The 20,509-nt window shown below is 52.2% G+C and overlaps 6 protein-coding genes across 6 annotated transcripts; 4 read left to right on the top strand and 2 right to left on the bottom strand.

The window, feature by feature from the left end:
• Positions 1 to 609: 609 nt before the first annotated feature.
• Positions 610 to 1,553, top strand: UCRPA7_2403 (putative proteasome component pre2 protein; the record flags this gene model as incomplete). Its single annotated transcript, XM_007915006.1, has 2 exons — positions 610 to 738; positions 834 to 1,553. The coding sequence occupies 2 exons, from the start codon at positions 610 to 612 to the stop codon at positions 1,551 to 1,553; spliced, it is 849 nt and encodes a 282-aa protein (XP_007913197.1).
• A 213-nt stretch (positions 1,554 to 1,766) lies between these two features.
• Positions 1,767 to 3,206, bottom strand: UCRPA7_2402 (putative glycoprotease family protein; the record flags this gene model as incomplete). The annotated part of the gene is made up of 1 exon (XM_007914937.1): positions 1,767 to 3,206. One exon carries the CDS (start codon positions 3,204 to 3,206, stop codon positions 1,767 to 1,769), a length of 1,440 nt encoding a protein of 479 aa, XP_007913128.1.
• Positions 3,207 to 3,665: 459 nt separating this feature from the next.
• On the bottom strand, positions 3,666 to 4,844 carry UCRPA7_2401 (putative glycoprotease family protein; the record flags this gene model as incomplete). Its single annotated transcript, XM_007915002.1, has 1 exon — positions 3,666 to 4,844. The coding sequence occupies one exon, from the start codon at positions 4,842 to 4,844 to the stop codon at positions 3,666 to 3,668; it is 1,179 nt and encodes a 392-aa protein (XP_007913193.1).
• Positions 4,845 to 13,137: 8,293 nt separating this feature from the next.
• UCRPA7_2400 (putative glycosyltransferase family 34 protein) lies at positions 13,138 to 14,405 on the top strand (the record flags this gene model as incomplete). The annotated part of the gene is made up of 3 exons (XM_007914939.1): positions 13,138 to 13,348; positions 13,399 to 13,687; positions 13,742 to 14,405. 3 exons carry the CDS (start codon positions 13,138 to 13,140, stop codon positions 14,403 to 14,405), a joined length of 1,164 nt encoding a protein of 387 aa, XP_007913130.1.
• A 1,549-nt stretch (positions 14,406 to 15,954) lies between these two features.
• UCRPA7_2399 (hypothetical protein) lies at positions 15,955 to 16,446 on the top strand (the record flags this gene model as incomplete). The annotated part of the gene is made up of 1 exon (XM_007914997.1): positions 15,955 to 16,446. The coding sequence occupies one exon, from the start codon at positions 15,955 to 15,957 to the stop codon at positions 16,444 to 16,446; it is 492 nt and encodes a 163-aa protein (XP_007913188.1).
• A 1,140-nt stretch (positions 16,447 to 17,586) lies between these two features.
• Positions 17,587 to 20,072, top strand: UCRPA7_2398 (putative cysteinyl-trna synthetase protein; the record flags this gene model as incomplete). The annotated part of the gene is made up of 3 exons (XM_007914951.1): positions 17,587 to 17,817; positions 17,866 to 19,014; positions 19,065 to 20,072. The coding sequence occupies 3 exons, from the start codon at positions 17,587 to 17,589 to the stop codon at positions 20,070 to 20,072; spliced, it is 2,388 nt and encodes a 795-aa protein (XP_007913142.1).
• Between the last annotated feature and the right edge of the window lie 437 nt (positions 20,073 to 20,509).

The raw sequence follows: 20,509 nt of genomic DNA, 5'->3' as shown, positions 1-20,509 counted from the left end.
TAGAAAAGGTCGAATACGAGCTGCCGCCAGAGACAGACACGAACGGGACTGGTAAAATTGTATACTGTGGTATGTCCCCAAGCCAATGTGCTACTGGGCCAAACAGGCTTAGCGCACAGCTTCAGGGAGGGAGGGAGAAGAGGGACCAGCTGCCAGGGGTTGTTGCCTCTAATTCCTCACCTTAGCTGCTGAGCAGCATGCCGGGACATGACTAAGGTCACCACCTACTGGGCAGTAAGGTAGGGCGCTGCTGTAAGAGTGCCCCGGCAGCGAGATAAATTCCGTCCCGGGGCTGAATGCTTCTGCTGGATGCTGCTGCAGTACCTTCCGCAGTAGCGCCTTGGCTTGCCTTGCCTTACCTAAGCAGGCTGCCCCTAGCAGTGCGAAGCTCAGACGCGTGCCAGCAGAGCTGCCTTGAGCTCCAGAGCCCGAGCCTTGCCAGACGACGACACCTCAAGCCAACATCATCGAATCCACTCCTTCATCGTCGGCCATTTCCTGCCCTCCCCTTCGCCCTTTTGTATCAACTCCGGCCTTTTAATACTCTTCTTTTTTCCGACGTCACTCACTTTGACGCTCTCACAACTGACCACACCAACTGACCCCGAGATGGATACCCTCGTGGCTCGATACAGCCGCCCGGCTTTCCACGAGCCTCAGGCTTTCTCAGATGAGGATGACCAAACATTCAGCGACTCCGTTCCCAGCCTAAAGTTCGCCATGCCGCCGGTAGCACAGGTATGATTCCTATCTCTCTCTTGCACGGATAGCTCGATGGCCTCTGGCTGTCCTCAAGCAGCTGCAAGCTTTAGGTAAACGCTGACATCACGTAGCCTTCCGCATGGCTTCGCGCCGCATCAGATGACCGATCAAACCCAGACTGCCCCATCAAGATTGCCCACGGTACGACCACACTTGCCTTTCGATTCCAAGGCGGCATCATTGTCGCTACCGATTCGCGTGCCACCGCCGGCAACTGGATTGCGTCGCAGACTGTCAAGAAGGTTATCGAGATCAACAGCTGCTTGCTAGGCACAATGGCCGGTGGTGCCGCCGACTGCCAGTACTGGCTCGCCTGGCTGGGCATGCAATGCCGTCTGCACGAGCTCCGTCACAAGCGCCGTATCTCCGTCGCTGCCGCCTCCAAGATCCTCGCCAACCTCGTCTACCAATACAAGGGCATGGGCTTGAGCATGGGCACCATGTGCGCCGGTGTCACCAAGGAGGAGGGCCCGGCGCTGTACTATATCGACTCGGATGGCACTCGACTGGCGGGCAACCTGTTCTGCGTGGGATCTGGTCAGACCTTTGCGTACGGTGTTCTGGACGCTGAGTACCGGTACGACCTGAACGAGGAGGAGGCGCTAGAGCTGGGTAGACGGAGTATTCTGGCCGCAACGCATCGTGATGCTTACTCTGGTGGTTTCATCAACCTGTACCATGTCAAGGAGGAAGGATGGGTCAAGCACGGCTTCAACGACACAAACCCCATCTTCTGGAAGACCAAGTTGGAGAAGGGCGAGTTCACCAACGTGACGAGCGCGCTTGATTAGACGTGGGTGCCTAGCACGGATCGTGCGCTAGTCGTGGGTAGAGGAGTTTGATACACTACTTGTCACAATAGTAAAGGCATCGTCGTGGGGTGGTCCAGGAGGAATGCCATTGTACCTGTACAACAGATAGGCATATGAATCGCAGTATGCAGCTGCCTCTCGATTTATCATACATTCTATATGGGTATTCTGAGTTGTGATGTACATCTGTGTCTATGTTACATTAGTATTCAACCAGCCATCGGCGCCGAGTATACCGCCCTCTTGTTCTGGATCCAACGGCCACTTCTTCCTAGCCAGAACCGAGAGATCTGTTCGCCACCCTGCTTCGTACATCTCCATCCCCGTCCAAGCAATCATCGCTGCATTGTCCGTGCAGTATTTTATCGGTGGCGCAACGATCTCCACGTCTCGAAATCCACGCACGTCCAGAAGTGACCGCAAGACATGCCGTAAGAATCGATTGCTCGCCACTCCACCGGACACGACCAGCGTCTTCACGGCAGAGACCGAGTCGCCAGCGTCTTGCTTTTGCCGTAGGTTCTGCAGGGCATTGACGACCCGGCTGCCCAGGTGCTCGAACGCCATCCGCATGGTCTCGCGCGCCAACACCCTGCGCTCCGCATCGTCCATCGCGGCCCCTCGGTCCGTCACAATACGCTGTGCGATGCCGTTCAGGCCGGAGAAGTTGAACCTGTCCATCGACCGGGAGTTCGCCAGAGGGGCTTGCAGCTGCCAACCCCCGATCGGGTAGTCAAAGGGCGCAATCTCATCGGCTCGTCTGAGCGGCGGGGAGTAGTGGTAGTCTGCCTCGCCAGAGGGGAAGGTGAATGCCTCAAGAAGCCGCCCGTAGACAACGCTAGATCCGGACTCGGCAGCGAGGATGCTCTCGGGAAGGAGGGCGCGGCCACATTTGTCTACCAGGTCGCCAATGGCAATGTTGTCTGCCTCGGCGAGAATGGTGTGGTCGCACAGGGAGCGCGAGAACAGGAGGAGGGAGTGCCCGCCAGAAACGAGCAGGGAGAGGAACGGGAAGGAAGGCTCAGGGTCGCTATCCTGTGCTGAAGTGTCCGTGGCGGCCTCACTCCGTGACAGGGCCGTCACCATGCGTGGAGTTAGAGCGTGTGCCTGCATATGGTTCACTCCAAGCAACGGCACCTGCCAGGCCAGCGCGAGCCCCTTTGCCGTGTTCAGGCCCACAGAGAGGTTGGCCGTCATCCCTGGGCCGCGGGTCACAGTGACAAAGTCCGGCTTACACTTCGCCTTTACCTCCCCGGCTTCATTCTTGACATGGATCGTTTTGCTGCCAGTTTCTTGCTTCTTGTCTTCTGTCTGTTCGGGCAGGAACTTCAACGACTCCTGAACGAGTCCCGCCAGGCTTCGCGTGTGGGACACAACCGCCAGGGCGGGATGCACGCCACGGAATTCGCGATTGTCGCAGGTGACCTTGTTGTGGTGAAGCAGACGCGCGCGCGAGCCAGTTTTCTCCAAGATGGCGACGCAGCTGTCGTCACATGAGGATTCAATGGCCAGAGTGAGCAATTGGCGCTTTTGAAGAGCGGTGGCACCGTCGCGTACATGACGGCTTCGTTGAAACGCGGCCCTCGCCCCGGAGCCGGCCAAGGGCCTCGCAAAGCGGCATGAAATCCTCATCGCCCCTCAGGTGCCTTCATCTGTGCATGTTGGATTGAGGCGACATGGATGAATCCCTCTCGGTGTGGTTAAGATCTGGAGTGTGAGGGTCGAAATTTTCTGACCTGACGACGTTTGGCGGGGTTTCACTTATACGTCAATTGACTTACACGCAACCAACACATCCATTTTAGAGACAAGCTGTAGCACCGCTTCTGAGAATAATGTGCTGCCATCTATTGGTAACCCGGTTATACACTTGTTCAATGAGACTCGGTAATCTATCCCATTTCTCAACCTACGGAAGTCAGAGGTTTGGGGCAAGGCTGTTATCAAAAGCGATTTAATTAAGTTCAGTTATGCATATAAGCTTGCAACACAAGCACAGCATCCCAATGCTACATTACCATGCTGATGCCATTTTCTTACCTAAAATGCGTCCTAGTTATGCAAGTAGTAAAACAAAGGCTCAATCTTCTCTTAGCTGATTCCCAGAGTCTTTCCATTCTCATTCAGGAAGTTAACCCAGCTACACCGACAACCTCCAGTTCCTCCATCAATACCGCCCAAGCTCAAGTCTGCCGAGAAACCAGGATTGATCCGTGGTGAATCGAAACCGACATCGTTGGAAATCAACTTTGTGTTCGTCCGGTTGATGTGCTGACGGTCGTCCACGCCGTAGTAGAACGACGCCTTCTTGCTGTAATCGCCACCATGTGTATCGACGCTGACGGTCACGGCATACGGCATCGTGCCCGGCCGCGTGCTGTTGTCCGGCGCGCCCTGTAGTAGGTTTGTGCCGTTGCCCATGCGCGTCCAGATCTGGACATGGAATCGCGTCTGCGTCCAGGTGATCAAGAAGTTGGCCTCCGTCTCAAGACATCCGCCGTCCTTGTCTGCCGGGACATTGCCCTGATCGGCGGTATTTTCGTTCAGCGGCGTCACAGACTTGACGTAGAGCGTCTTGTTGTAGTAACTGTAGAAGCCGTAGTGCTCCGTCGGCAGTCCTCGGTCGAACAATCGCAGAGGTTGTTGGAAGGGGTAGGCAAGGAGCTTTGCGGCAGCGCCTGTTCCATCAGGGTTGAGGTCTGGTGGTGGCAGGGAACCTGTCAAATTCACGTCGCGAGCATTGAGGGTATTCTCACTACCACGACGAGCCAGAGCCTCAGGCAGCATGTTTGGGCCAGCTGTCTGGTTCAGAGAATCAAAGAAGCTGATGAAGAATGGAGTTGGCTCGCCAGCCTTGCGGTCAGAGACGATACCATCGGTCGTGTTTCCGAGGAACCACATCTCTTGGAAGGAAGGTGGCAGCGGGTTGGGTGCAAATCCTTCATCGAAAGTTTGAACGTCTCGAGCAGCCAGAGAACCGTCTGTGCCATTGCCTTTATTTGCATTGGCTGTCTCGTTGGCCCTCTCGGCCCCAGTCTCGAGAGTTTCTTGCCCGTTGCTTGTGGGATGCGGTGGCACAGCGTCCTTGACATTCCACAACTGCTTCGTGCTGTTGTCATATTGAATCTGCATGATGAATTTCGGCTGGTTGGCCTTGTAAGGCTCGTTTGCAGCTTGCTGTTCCTTGGGTAGCGAGCATGTCCACAAGGTCAGGGGTTGAGTACATCCTGTAACTGTAACCGGGTTCTCTGGCCCAACGACAGTGGACATGCCAGTGGGCATTGGAGGAAAGTCAGTCAAATTCAGCCATCTCGTGTCCACTGGAGGACTGCTGTGATGTTTATGGGCCAAAGTAACAGCAAGGACGACAATTAGGATTATGGCACCAATGACACCACCGCAGATGGCGAGGCATATCCGCCTCTTTTTTCTTCCTTCGCGACCAGGTCTACCATAGCAGCCATTCTCCGGTATACAGGCGCGACCCTTCCAGAAGCCACCAATCTTCCTAGCGATATAGTCTTCTTTCTCGTGCCGCCTTCGCCGCCGTTCGGTCTTGGCTGCAGGAGACCGTCCAATAACCTCAGCAAAATGCTCACCAGTGACAAATGCCCCAGCCGGTCTATCGGGCAGAGGCGTGGCTCGCGAGGCCGGTGTCAGAGGTACGTCCGTCATGCTGATTGCGCCTTGGGATGTCATCGTCCCCGCCAGTCCTGGTGTTACCGGGCCGGGAGAGGGAGGGAATTGATTCGCTAAAGGGTGTCCTGGAGGGAAGACAGCACGGTATCTAACCACATGCTGCTTCGATGGTGGGGAGTATGGCGGAGGCTCTTCTGTAGGGATTGCTTCTTCCTCAGCCAGAATTTGCGTCTTGTCGATATGGCTCTGTTGCTGACTATCTGGAACTTGAGGCGAGGATCGTGACGAAGATGCATTTGTGGGTGTTGGCTCTCGGATAATAGGAACAGACAGCGGAGCGGGCACATGTGCGCGACGCGACGATGATGCTTCTCCGGTCTCTGTTGAATTCAACGGATTTCGGGGTTTCTTCTCATCTTTTCCAGCCCACCATTCATCCGCAGCTGGGCTGTCATCCTTGGCGCTTCGTGGATGTGCACTGAATGGGCTTCCACGTTCACTGAAAGGTGTTCTAACGTGATCCCACCACCCAGAGCGTGACTTGGTTGTCTCGGGAGATATTCTTGATACAGCAGACTTTGGGGATTTGCGGCTGTATATCGGACTCCCGTCCTCTTCAAAAAGAGTGACTGGGGTAAAGGAGTCATCATCGTCCACTTCCTTGGCAGGCTGGGCGACATGTTCCTTGAAGTATGAAGGAACAGCCGGGACAGGGGGAGCTGATTGATGATCACCAAGGGGGCTATTTTGGGAATACATACTGGATGCCGCTCGCGAAAACCGTGAAGGTGAAAAGCTGTCCTCTGTGTCGGGAGACCAGACTGACTTGAACTGCTGCGGTGATGATGAGGATGGAATTGGTGGTATCTGCGGGGCTGTACCTGTGGTGGTTCGGAAGTCAACTGGACTTCCCAGGACAGCTGTCTGTGGGCTGATGACTTTGTTCACAAGGTCGTCAGAAGGCAGAGAGATACCAATGACGATGGGCCTGTCATTTGGTGACAGATCCTGTTGGAGAGACTTCTGAGATGCTTTCTTCTTGTGTCCTGTCTTGGACGGTCGTTTCTTTAGCCACGCCCAGCTGCCCACTGTCGCTGATGTGGGATCGCCCTCCAGTGCTCTCAAAGCAGCTGCATCCACGAATCTTCCTGTCCTCTCGTCTTTTGGCCCCGCCGACTTCAGTTGCTGGGCGATATGCTGGTTCCGCTGAAACTTCGTCATGTCTGTGACTAGCTTGATACCTGCTTTTGCATTCTGTGCCTTCTGCCTCTTTCTGGACTTCAATCTCCCGATCCTCTGAGCAGATTGCCTTATTTGTGATATGTGTGTTTCGGACCGCCTGGACGCCTTGTCCTTTGATTTTCTCGGCGACGCTGACCCCCGTGCCATGAGTGGTTGTTCCATCGGAGTGACTGTTGTATCCATTTCGTCGTCGTCCCAGTCTTCCCAGTCTTCGCGGTCCTCCTTCTGGGCTACATGGTCGAACGGCGTGTCAAAAGGGTCATGTTGGAGCGATCTTAAATCCTCCATATCGGTTTACTCCTGATAATTAATCGCGGAAATAATTGCGGTGCATAGGGAGGGGAAGTAGAGTTTGGAAATCAGGAAAGACAGAAGAGTCTCGAAATCCTCGATTTGTCAAAGTTGTCGAGGGTTGCAAGGTATTCGTGCAAGGCGGTTGAGAGTTCCAACTCGAATAGCTGAACTAAGAGGCAACATTCATTGTACTCTAAATGAGCAGGACAGAAGAAGAACAATGAGAGTTATTGAAAACAATAGAAGCCCATTCACCGCCTCAGGTCCGTGAATAGCCATCAAACAATGAGCAACAATATGAATGGGAAAATCGAGAATAATGACTGTAGATCGTCGAACGACTGGAAACTCAGCCGACGATGAGAGCCAAGCACTACTTGGCCATCGAGCTATACCCACAAGTAAATCGACTCATCAGACTGCCGCGCAAGACGAGATATGACTGGCGCCCTTGGCTGAGCGGCGTGCCACGATGAATCTCGGATGTTTGCTAAATAAAGGCTGGTCGCGAATGACCAGCGTCAAAAGCAGTCATTCAAGGTCTCTGCGCTGGGTTCGTTGCAGGGAGTGTTTTGGAAGTTAAGCGCTGCAGATGAAAGTGAGAGAAGGATTGGTTGTGGGCGGCCCGCCCCAAGCCCGTAGTTGGCCTTTGGTGCGCTGTAGTCGCGCGGCCTTCATTCAAGCGACCAGCCAGGCTCCAATTGAGTCTTGGCGATGCCCTCGCTTGTGGGACAAAGGCCGCCACTCTCTGCGTCTCAGAAATTGCGTTTTACGTTGGAGGGCGCTGGTTGTCTTTGTCTGCCCATGTATACCGGCCACTGGTGGAACGATCAAGCGGTCCATCATGAGCGCCCTTCAGCGGCGTGCCGTCCAGTGCCTGAACATTCGAGTGTGGAGGTTTTGATGGCGCTGACGAGTCTAATCAACCAGTGTGCAGACTCCGTGGACGTCGAATACGTGGATTCTCATCTACTTGTTAGACAAACATGCGTATGAGTTACCAACATTTTATGATTGTCATGAGGTGTAGGGCCTTGACGGCGTGCACAAGACATGGTCAAGATCATCGTCATTGGATCCAACAACTCGAAGCTGGCCGACGAGAAGGACCGAAGCATGAAAGCCTTGCTATTGTATTTTGGTTATATACTCTACATTCCATCGATAGCGAATGCATTGTAGTACGATCAACAGATGGTGGCCGACGCGGAGTCGACTGTTTCATCGATTGACTGCTGCGGGGGAAATGAACATGCTTCAGCAACTTGAATATATTATCACAATATGTGTCAACGGCAGAGAGCCGTCTACACTCAATAAAAGGCGGCATGAGAGAAACATTGAACGAGTCTCTTGCCCAATGTTGATGAAGAATGAAGACGCAATGCTGTACGCCAGCTTGTGGAGTGCAGGGCGGGAAGATCTCGTCATCTTGAGGATCGCCTTAGTGGGCTGCCAAGCTTCGGGCCAAGACACTGCCAAGATTCTCGCCCGACGTCACTTCACATCTCGACTTACATCCAAGTTGAGCCTCTATAGATTTCAATATTGATGTATGCAAGTTGCTGAAAATCACACTGAATTGGAAAGGATCAGTTGGTGGCATCAATTGAAATGCAATACAATCGAGGGCATGGCAATTCAATTGACAAAAATCGGTGTCAATTTCGCAAGACTACGCTGATTCAATACAATTGTTGATAGCTTCCATCCTCCACTCCAGGTTGAGTGGTGTGCCGTATCGTGGCAGTTTGGGATGGTGCACCTCGCAAAGAATTTATTTGCACACCGACATTCCAAGCGCTAGCTATCGGACAATCTCAATTGTCATTACCCGTCTAGGGTGTCTAGCAGCAAGCCAGCTCTTCACCGCAGCAGCAGCAGTTACACTGGAGCATTTCATTAGACTCTGGTCATTTAAGAGAGCGGGCAGTGCAAAGGGAGATCCTTCGGCAGTTGATCGCAATACAATGCGCCTGGATTTCGGTGTGAAGGGCCCGTATGCTATGACTACCAAGCATCATGACTCCAACATAGGAAATCGAAAGATGCTTACCTCCTCGACAAAGCCACCACGCATCGTCATTTCCGGCTGGGGCTCAGCAGACTGACTTGTGTTAGCAAAAGCTTGTGTTTTACCACCACATGCCCAATTCCGTCGACGGGAACAAGCTCGCAGGCGGACGGCACATTTGAGGGGTTGACAAGCACGTACAGGCTGCTGAGTGATGGTCTCGCCCTGAGCGGTGGCCTCCATGGGCATTTGCTGTTGAGGAGCTTCGACGGCAGGCATGTTGACTTTGGAGAGATCAGGTAGCTGGCACCTAGATTCAATAGTGTAGAAGCGGAGTATTGAGTGGGTGATTGAGTGAAAGACTGATTTTACTAGAGGTGAAACAGAGAAATGAGAAATAAAGGAACGTAGAGGAGCTGGAAGGGCGTAAGCTTCTTATGCTTCTTTCCTCAACGGCAAAACAGGGTAGTCTCCTGGTCAATCTGCAACTGGACGGGACCAAGGGGTTGGTGGCCAGGGCAGTGCAGCTCCATGTAGATACTATCATTCGCTTCCACATTGACCCCCTCCCCCGCTCGACCACGCATGCTGTGGCTGCTCTCCTGCCTTTCAGCTGCGGTGAACCCTGATCCACGGCTGCTTCATCGGCCAACTCCCTGGCGACACTGTCCATATAGTCATGGGGGTACGTTAGGCCAAGCACTGATTGGCTGAAACGTCCCGTTTACACCAGGACAACCTTGGATTGACTGTGTCCTGCAGGCACTTCTCACCACACCAGATGGCAAACCAGCCACAGGATCTTCTCCTAGATGCAGAATGACTGACTGCTTCTTTGCGGTCTCAAAACTGCTTGAATTGAGGCAGGATTCCCCTATCCCACGACACCATTGAGCGGGTTGAATAACGGCGAATTCTCGCTTTGCGGCAAGGATGACGAAGAGCGCTGACGAAGATCAAGGCGCGTCAACTCAACCGACGGCGGGTACATCCGACGTCACCAAAGCCGGTGTCAGCGTCTGGGCTTCACACCCACAGACAATGGGCCAATTCTGAAACCATAGCGATCAGATCAGCACGTGTGTCAAGCTTTTGGTTGCCTTAAGGCGGGCTGAAGACTGGGAAGACAAGCGATTGACCAGGAAAAGACTGCATGCCAACTTGCACTCTGTAGTACCCCACTAGGGCTGAGTGTAGAGAGACTGATGTAAGTCAGGTTACTTATTCCCGAGATGTGACAGGGTCCAAAATGTGAGGGCGTTGTCGGATCCGAGGACAAGTATATGGTTGATAAACTGGAAATCAGTGGCTTTGCAACCTGGAAGATGAGCATCATGACTAAGATGGAGTAGGTATGGACGGACGTCCAAATGACTTCATACCCGAAAAGCATCGAACATAGGTAGCACTAGAACCCGTTGCTCTACAGATAGTACCTAGGTACACATCACGTGAAGAAGGGCGTGATATAGCTGTATTCCTGCTGACGCCCATTGCTTAAGACCAAGACAGCTTCCCTAGCATAGAAGAACTTGCTTGTATTGCGATATGATAGACTAGATTGCCTGAAGAGGCGATTGATTGACAATTGTTGTAGAGGCCACCGGTGTACTGCGTAGCTCCCGCCCGGAGGACGACGGGCGTTTGTTCCGTGTTCCGTTTGACTGGTAGCGAGTCGTCTTTCACATTGACAAAGATCTCTTGGGACATGAATCAGGGCCGCTAAGACCACCACCAATTGATGGCGCTGTTTAACACGAACCAGCAACGTGGGCGACGGTTTGAGACGGGCGAACCCTGTCAAGCCACAGAGTCAGGCCGCCCGCAGGAGATGAGGAAAACACCATTGGTGTTATTCGCCAGTGGACGACGGTTTGAGAATGTGGATACAGAACTCAAAGAGGCGCTCATAGCGCTCACCGGACCGTGCGAAGCCCACATATCACAATCTTACCCCCATCTTATCGGTGGGTAGATTGCTGTGCCTTTGGCGGTGCCGAAAACGTACACTAGAATGTCGCAATTTGAGCCGAGACGGTGAGCAAATGAAATCAAATGAGATCAGATCCGCCCGGTGCAAATCACAGCTCCACTGACAAAAACAAAGAAAGGGAGAAGGGGCCCAAGGGGGGGGAGAGGTAGGTAACATTAGTCGGGTTCAAAACATCCCGTACATTGCGAGCGAGTCAGGACTTCAGCTCTGCAATTTCATGACAGCTGTCATGTGTACGCATTGCTACCTACCTACTTACCAATACGATTGTTAGTGGGTTGTTGTAGAGTGCGATGCGTTGAACTAGTAGAATGCGACCTCGTACAGGAATCACTCTTACCTGGTGAAGTGCAGGCTTATCGCACATGCATTCGAGTACGAGGTTTGTGTCGGTCCGGCCGTGTCAGGTCAGCCTGACAGCTTACATAGTAAACGGATTCGATGCGGATACGTGGGTTACCAAATACCCCGGGCTGGCGATGTGCTCGAGACCATCTAACCAGGCTTATTATTCCTTGCCTAGTAGGCAATTCGCTGTAATCGGTTTCGCACCTACCAAGTTATAAACGCCCTCGAGCCTCCCTCTTCAAGTTGGGGAGCCACCAGGGTGCGATTACTGAGGGTTTGCGAGGGAGGGCCAATCCAGACTCAATCAATCAAGGGGTCTCTGGTCAAGTCTTGGCCCATAACAAATTTCCCTAATACGCGCAAAACAACGCCCATTCCAACTTGGGCTGGGCTGGGCTGCACTGGACTGCTGCTGAAGTTCCTCCTGCCTCCTGCCTCACTCCTTGCAAACAGCACATCCCTAGGCAAACAGGTACCGTAGTCAGTCTGTTGCTTCACCTTGTGAGGTAGCGTTACAGCAATATTAGACGAAGGAGTGCCAGACCCTGAAACATTCCGAAAGGAAACACCAAAGCGTGGCGTCAGGTCTGCGATTTCGAGGCTCCACCTCCTTGGGCTTGCTATCCTCAGGGTTGTTGAGTGGTCTCCGTGCCGAGCGTGGTTCAGCAGCACCGCAGCAGGAGCCCGGTCGCTTGAGATTAGCGGCGTGGACCCCTGAAGATTTTCGTTAAGCTCCCTTTTGGGGTGGGGATCGGATACTCAGCGAACAGATCACCTGCATTCAGTGAGTGGGCAGCTTCCCCTTTGCAGCCCTTACTACCGTATGTAAAGATAAAGGACAAAAAAAGATTGGTGGTGGGTATCAAGTATGTACTGTAGCTGTCCTCATCCGTCCCAAAGTTAACTCAAGTCGACCACCGAGCGATACGAGCTCCGAATTGTCACTTTTCTGCCGCCCGCCGCGCGACCAGCCAGCGCCTCCAAAAACATTGGCACCTGGAAGTACCTCCCTCCTCTACACACCACCCACCACCTCCCGCCTATCTACCTACCCTACCTTTGACCCTACCGACCCTACCGTGCTACACGCCAATCACCATCCTACTGCATACTATACGGTAGTACACTGCAGCTTGTCATTGCAACCCTCGTTCGCAGCAAACGGACTGAGCATCTGCCGCCCCAGATTCGCCATTCACCGACCGACGAGATACCGGTAGATGTACACTCCAGGTTCCCTCACTGACTGAGCACCAACCTCTCCTCCTTTCCTTTTACTTTTGCCTTTGATCGACCTTTGCGGGAGCAGGTTTAGACGGGGAACACATTGTGCGACGAGACCTGTGGCTTTTTGTTTGTCTCTGTGTTTGGTGGCATTGGTGTCGAGAAAAAATAGGGGACATTGCCAAGACGACCACCTGTGCTTTTTTCTGCACTGCCGACTGCTTGGAGGCCAGTCACGGCAACACAAACCTCCGACCTGTCGCAATCGCAACCTATCCAAAAGGGGCCCCAGAGCGCCACCTCTTGAGAACCGCTGGTCGACCTGGCGTCTTCAAACCCATCCTCGACCTCATCCTCGACGACCTCGTACCGTGACAGACCAGCTCCGTCATATCACCGCAGGAGATCGTCTGCCGGCAATCTCACCATCTCATTGGGCGAGAGCGACTCTCATCGATACCTGGGGGTAAAGCCCCGATATCCCAGACCCTATCCCCCATTCCTGGTAAGTTCCGACGATCTTCTCTTCGCCATCGAGTCCTGAGGAGGCAGTCATTAACGGGGCCATTTGCCCTCATGCAGGCACTCCCAATACTCCAATGTCCTTGTCACGAAGTCCATCCCCAGTTCCCGGCGGCGGTTGGTCAAGTCCTGGCCTCAACATTAACAGCGGCCGATCAAGTCCTGCGAAAGGATACTCTGGTTCCAACGGTAATCCTATAGCTTGGGAATCGGCGCGACTAAAAAACATGGGGAGCGGTGGATATCCGTCGTTCTCGACGCAGCACCAAGGTTTCTTTACGCGACACATGCGACGCATATCGAGCAGTCTGCCGCGGTTCGCATCCAATTCTCACTATGCCGAGAAGGAAAAGCTCCAGCGTGGGCGGTGGTCTCTACAGAGCGTTCCTATCCTTGGAAGATTAAAGAACATTGCTGCGCGCATGGGCAGGAAGATGAAGATAAGGCTGCTGATCGGCTTTCTAATACTGTTCTGCATTTGGGTGTTTTACAATTCTCGTCAGTCCCCTTTCCTACGGCTGAAAAGAGGTTATGCTGACTTTTGATAGCCCTCGTATATCACTGGCGACGAACAGCGTGGCTCGGTGGGGGACAGAAGTACGTGATTATTTTGGCCGCCAATGTCGGTGGAGGCGTAATGGAATGGAAGGGCGCACGAGAGTGGGCTATCGAGAGAGACAGCGTTCGGAACAAGAAAAAGTACGTGGCTCGGTGGGGATACGAACTTGAGATCGTGGACATGAGCACCAAGAAGCGCTACGCTCACGAGTGGCGCGAGAGCTGGGAGAAAGTCGACTTCATCCGAATGTGTCTCCGGAAATATCCCAAGGCCGAATGGTAAGCCCTCATGAACTCCTTCCAGCTTTGTATTCATCGGCTCATGTTATTTAGGATCTGGTGGCTCGACCTCAACACATTCATCATGGAGCCGGGGTACTCGCTGCAAGACCATATTTTCAACAACCTCGAAAAACATGTTTACCGGGATATCAATGAGTATAATCCATTGAACATCACACACCCCTTCACCGAGCCTTATCTCGATGATGAAGCACGAAGCCCCGTTGGTGACGGTGACGTTAACTCAGTCAACCTCATTCTTCCACAAGACTGCTCGGGATTCAACCTGGGATCCTTCTTCATGCGCCGTAGTACTTGGACGGATCGACTACTTGATGTATGGTGGGATCCTGTTGCCTACGAGCAGAAGCACATGGACTGGGCACACAAAGAGCAGGATGCACTTGAGCAGCTTTACAAAGCCCAGCCTTGGATCCGAAGTCATACCGGATTTCTTCCCCAGCGGATGATCAACAGCTTTCCACCCGGAGCATGCTCCGATAATGGCAACGATACCCGCATACACTACGACCAGAAAGACCGCGACTTTTTGGTCAACATGGCTGGTTGTGAGTGGGGCCGAGACTGCTGGGGAGAAATGTACAACTACCGAGAGTTGAGCTATTACCTCAACCGGAGTTGGTGGGAGCGCTTCAAGGAAGACTTCCTGGCTCTCATCTGGTTCAAGATTACCGGCCAGAAGGTGAAGTTTTGAGAGACAACATATACCCTTCCGACCCAGTCCTGGTCCCTGTTCATATGGCATTGGACGCTTTGTACTATTTTCTGTCCTCACATAATTGGGGCGTTCGGCTTTTGCATTCACCGGCAGGCACGTTCCATTCTTCGAGGCTCTCGGCTGTCTGAGGCCTGAGCCGCTCATGGCTCTTCATTCGGACCAACCTTTTGTTGTTACTATACCGCGTTTGCATAATGGTCACGGAGCTATGGTGACGCTGGCATAAAGAACGGCGTCTGCCATTCATGGATTGACACGATCACGAAGTCGACGAGGGATTGGTGTTATCCGCAGGCTAGGATCAACTCCAGAAGAGCACATGCAGACAAAGATGGAGGTAGAGAGGAAAGGAGCGGGGGGGGTTTCGACCATTTTTCTTATTTCTCACCCTTATCTCTGAGGAGCCGTGTCATCGAGCTTCCGGGGCATTTCCCACGGATGTTGGAGTACGGAATGGAGAACCACTGTTAAACATATGCATCTTGTACGGAGGCGTTGAAATATTAGACCAGCGCACCTTTTTCCAAAGACATCCTGGTAGATATACAGCTCTATCACGATAGCATCATACAATATGGACGAACCTACGAGGTGATTTAGGCGCTGAACAAGACTTGTGTGTCCCTGCGACACAGCGTATAGATGGTGTGCTACAACAGGCTGTCTGCAGCTTGTAATCCGTGAAGTGGCCTGGTGACAGGACGTGGTGCCTCTCGGAAACCGGCAGCATCTGCAACGGTCATGTCTCGCAAGTCTGCGAGACGGGATGCACAAGCTCGGTTGCATGTCTGACAAGATTGGGCGAGTGTGTTCTTAGTTGTTCAAAGCTGCCTCGAGAGTTGTAAGTGTTTCAACGATATTTGAAAACCGAGACAGCACTGCCAACCTTTTGTGCTGCTGAGTTATAGAGATTATTTCTATCGTATTATGACCTAATACTTTGAGAAGGGTTTTGAGTGATGTTGAAGAGAGGTCCATTCTTGCAGCATCCACAACGACCTCCTCCTTTGCCCAGCAATCCACTAAAATATCTCGGTATGCACGTCAAAGAGTCCATGTGTCATAAACATCGATACGCCTTCCTTGACACCCAGGTAGCGATGTTGGAAGGGAAGTAACCTTATACAAGCCTTATCAGTTTCATGGTATTTCTAAGGAAAGCAGGAGCTATAGGCGCCGCACATTGATCAAAAGGAAAGTACGGGGAAGACTTAGGTACGGAATTGTGACTACTGGCCCCTTTATAGGAAGGAGTAGAGCAGAATAATGCCATCCACACATGGACCTTCCTCGATTTCGAAAATGGAAGCAAGCTTCTGCCTAATTCCTCTGCTCCTACAGGCACCTCTCTCAGGTCCATTATGCAAATACAAAGCAATCTTCAGTTTGATCTGCTTCACTTGTAGTAGGCTCCACGGCTTGACTTTCTACAATTCGGTCGTTGAGATTACTTTCAATCTCCTGCATCGCTCTTTGATCAGCCAGTGCGCGCACATATTGAGACATCCACAGCGTCATTGTCAAGATGGCCCGGGATGGACCAGGTTTCTTCCAAGGCGATGGGGACTGGGATCTGCTCAGCTACGTCCGAGGTATGGCGAACTTTGAAGGAATGACGGACGATGATGAGGCTAGAGCACAAAGATTGAAAGAGCTCAATGACGGCGAGTTTACCGACGTCTTCGATGAGCTGTACCAGGAATACAGGGAGTACAAAGCCAGCAAGTCCATGTGGAACGAAGATGGAGAGAGGGCGCTCGTTCTCTTCTGCATTGTGGCCATGGAGCTCGGGGTCATCTTCACCAAGAAGCAGCTCTATCTCTTGCGAAGTGTTGCTCGCGATCTGCCGACGGTGTTTGAGCAGATGTTGGTGGTAGCAGCAGCCGACGAGTACAAGAACAACGGAACGCCATGGGTCATGGAGAGCCATGTCGACTATCCCCACGTTCAAAGCTCTGGGAGACACTGGGACAGCGACTTTCTCGACCCATTCGTCTATCTAAGTGGGCCTGGGTAAGTCGTTTCCCAATCTCTAGCTGGTGAAGTATCAAGAAACTCGTACTCATAAAAAGAGCAGACACTCCGCCGACGAGCCTGATTACCCCTATGCGCACACCAAGACATGCCTCCGTTGTGGCAAACATGAGCCACAGACGACGTGCGAAAAATGCGGGATAGCTCGTTACTGTGATGAGCATTGCCAGAGGGCGGACCATAAGCTGCACAAGGGATCATGTTGCCGATAGAACAGTCGGCCAGCACCTTGAACTCTGGTCCAGAATTTGCGTTGGTCATGATACTGTTCCAGGTTCTTGATCACATTTATCACCTGGACGAGGCGGTTTACTTGGCACGATCCATAGCTAAATAATTATACTAGGATTGACAGTTGATCATGTATGCATCATGAAACACTTTCGACCGCTGGAGCATCTGATATTCCGGAGATCATATTGACTTTTAGTCCTTTCAAGGGTATGAGTACCTTTCTAGCATCTTGCTGGGCTTTCGAATGAGTTGCTTAGCATACTGTCACATTAGACAAGTAGTCAGGCCCCTAATTGTTTGCAGACCGTCAATTTCAAGACATTTATTTCTGTGTATTGCGCTTAGTGAAAGACCAAATTTGACTGGTTGTGTACCGCCGCGCTGCTGACTTTGGTGACATTGAGCAAGGGCATTATTTTGTAATCGGAGATAATTAGCGTAAAAAGAGTGAACCTAGAATTTCTGCTCGTTGTTATAGAACAACAATTTCTAGACATACGAAAAAGCCGACCTTGAGAGTATAGCTGTCCGTATCTAGATGAGGTTGTCAAAGACGGGAGGTAAGACTCCATCGAGTTTAGATGCTAGAGTGACTCAGTAGTTGGGTGTGTATTGCAAGCAAGGAGGGGAGCAGTGAAACCGTGGTTCAAAAGTGGGGCGGAATTCCAGCATTTCAATGGCGACATGGAACAACGGGCAGAGCTCTCTCGTGATAGGCATTTGGCAAATCTGACTCCAACCTGGCCTCGTCTTGTCCCTGTCCTACTTTCATTAAGCCATGACTCACGACTGAATGCACTCCTTTTTCAGTATCGTGAGGCTCTCTACTTCGTCCTTCAACCTTCTCCGAACCCAGTTTCCCCGCACATTGTCGACAACCTCGAGAGTCATGGCCTCGATCAAAGTCTACAACTCACTCAAGCCCGGCGCAGCGGTGCCCTTCGTGCCCAGGGAGGAGGGCAAGGTTGCCTGGTATGCCTGCGGACCGACTGTCTACGATCAGAGCCATCTGGGCCATGCTCGCAATTATGTCTCGACAGACATCATCCGGCGCATCTTGCTGCACTACTTTGGCTTCAAGGTCAACTTTGTCATGAACATTACAGACGTCGATGACAAGGTATGGTAGCTGGAACTTCAAGCGGTGGCTTGGTCTGACGTCTTCTAGATCATCATAAAAGCCCGAAGAAAGCGATTGTTTATTCTAGAGAAGGAGAAGACGTACACACCCGAGCAGAGTCACAAGCTTGGCACGGAAGCCTTCGTGGCCTACGCCAAGTCCAACCTTCCACTCCTAGTGCCAGAAGATGGTACAACCCTAGACGAAAACAACTATACTGGGCGAAGAGATGCCGCATACGGTCGAGTTCTGGCTGGCGGTACGCTCTCAGGGGAGGGCAAGCCTGGTGATGGAGAGGCAAAGCTGAAGATGCATCTCACAAATATGGATGCAGCGGCGCAGGGACTCAAGAGCGGGAACGTGCTTGACGGTGCAGAGGAAATTCTCCTACCTTATCTCGACTCTCTGTACAAGGAGACTATCGATACAAGCGACCAGACCATGTTTACCGACCTGACACAATTCATGGAGAAGGAGTTTACAGACGACATGGACGCCCTAAACGTTTTGCGACCAGATGTGGTGACACGTGTCACTGAGTACGTGCCTCAAATTGTCACATTCGTCGAGCAGATTGTGAATAAGGGTTTCGCGTACGAGGCAGAGGGCTCAGTTTACTTCGATATTGCGTCCTTTGAGAAAGCTGGCAACACCTATGCCCGACTGCGCCCCGAAAGTAGAAATGACAAGGCGCTGCAGGAGGAAGGTGAAGGTTCCCTATCGAAGGGAGCTGGCGGAAAGAGGCGACCTGGAGACTTCGCATTATGGAAGCAGTCGAAGCCAGGCGAGCCATACTGGCCGAGCCCCTGGGGTAACGGCAGACCAGGTTGGCATATTGAGTGCTCAGTAATGGCTTCCGACAAGCTCGGAGAGCAGATGGATATTCACTCGGGCGGTATTGATCTGGCATTCCCTCACCACGACAATGAGCTGGCTCAGAGCGAGGCATTCTTCTGCCAGCATGATAAAGGCGAGCACACTTGGGTCAAATACTTTTTGCACATGGGCCACTTGTCAATTGCTGGATCGAAGATGTCAAAATCTTTAAAGAACTTCCAGACCATCAAAGATGCACTGGCAACGACGTATTCGGCACGCAATATGCGTATCGTCTTTCTAATGGGCCGCTGGAACGAGGGTGTTGAGATTTCAGAAGAGATGCGAAGACAAGCCGATAGTTGGGAAGCTACTCTTGACGTAAGTGGAGAAACTTATAAAATACTGTTATGCGTCGCTAATGAAAATAGAATTTCTTCACGAATATCAAATCTAGACTGGCTGCGGCTGGAGTCACTAACGGACTCAAGGCTTTATCACTTACGGAAGATACACCTGCTGGAGATCTGACAGTGGAGCTACAACAAGCTAAGAAGGACCTGGAGACGGCTCTAAGTAATTCATTCGATACACCTGCCGTTATGCGCCTCATCCAACAACTTGTCAGAGATGCCAACATCTACATGGACAAATCCGATGCCGACCTTCAAGCAGTAGAGGTTGTTGCCCGGTGGGTGACGAAGATTGTTGGCATTTTGGGTTTAGATGCAGATGCCCAACCACCATACGACGGCCTAGGTTGGTCATCCGCGACTGCTATTGCCGACTCCCGCGTATATGCCGCAGTTCTGGCGAAGGTTCAGGAGGATGTTCTTGCACTTAACCTGTCCGAGCCTTCTATCAAGGCTCTGCTCGATCAGTCACCCCAGTCAGAAGTGGCAGAACTTGAGAAGAGCGGCGAGCGGGATCCCGAGAAGCTTGCGTTGCCATATGTGCGCGCCGTTTCTCGCATTCGCGACGAGCTCCGTCGCATCGTCTCGTCGCTAACTCCTGATGTGAAGAAACTTGTGCTTGCACTCAGCGACCGTATTCGTGACTACGACCTTGCGGATCTTGGAGTGCAGCTTGATGACCAGGCTGACAAGCCAAGTCTGATCAAATTCGTACCGGCAGCGAAACTCATCGCTGCCCGTGAGGAGAAGGCAGCCCTCGTAGCTGAGAAGGCGAGGCAAAAGGAGGAGGCGCGTAAGGCTAAGGAGAAGGCAGACCAGGAGAAGTGGGAGAAGGCTAAGCTGGCCCCACAGGACATGTTCAAGGAGGACAAGAAATACCAAGAATGGGATGCTGATGGGATCCCGACGAAGTTGGCGGATGGCAGCGATCTGCCCAAGAGCCAGCAGAAGAAGCTCAAGAAGGACTGGGATAGACAGAAGAAGCTACACCAGGAGTACCAGACCAAGTTCGGCACGGGAGCTTAGATGGCGAGCATCATATGATCAGAGTCTACGTCTCTCTAGCTAGCATGATCAGCAACAAAAAAGGATTAGCGATTTGGGTTGCTTTGATAGATCTTCTTCGGTGTGCTTCACGATCTTGTAGTGAGCTACTTTGGTAGTCCAATCCACATAACGGTCGGCAACGCGAGCCGGATCGACGTGAGAAGTCCAATAATAAGTTTCCGCACCATCTAGCAAAACGGGTAAAATGCACGCGATTTCCAGGGTCCTGCTTCACGAGGAGCAGCTATTAACCTTATTAGACAACAAGCGGGGTGCGGACGCTGTCATCCGATTTGTGCGAACACCATTGTTCCCTTGCGAGTAGGCAGCCCGCAATGTGCAGTGGCCTGGCGCTGTAACCGACCTGGAACTGCCGGACTCTTGTGTGTGTTTTCTTCGCTGGTAAAGCCAAACCC

Source organism: Phaeoacremonium minimum (genome assembly GCF_000392275.1).
Source record: "Phaeoacremonium minimum UCRPA7 unplaced genomic scaffold PA7_03_scaffold_160, whole genome shotgun sequence".
Taxonomy (NCBI): domain Eukaryota; kingdom Fungi; phylum Ascomycota; class Sordariomycetes; order Togniniales; family Togniniaceae; genus Phaeoacremonium; species Phaeoacremonium minimum.
The sequence above is the reverse complement of the archived record's forward strand: the minus strand, read 5'-3'. Positions and strand labels throughout refer to the sequence as shown.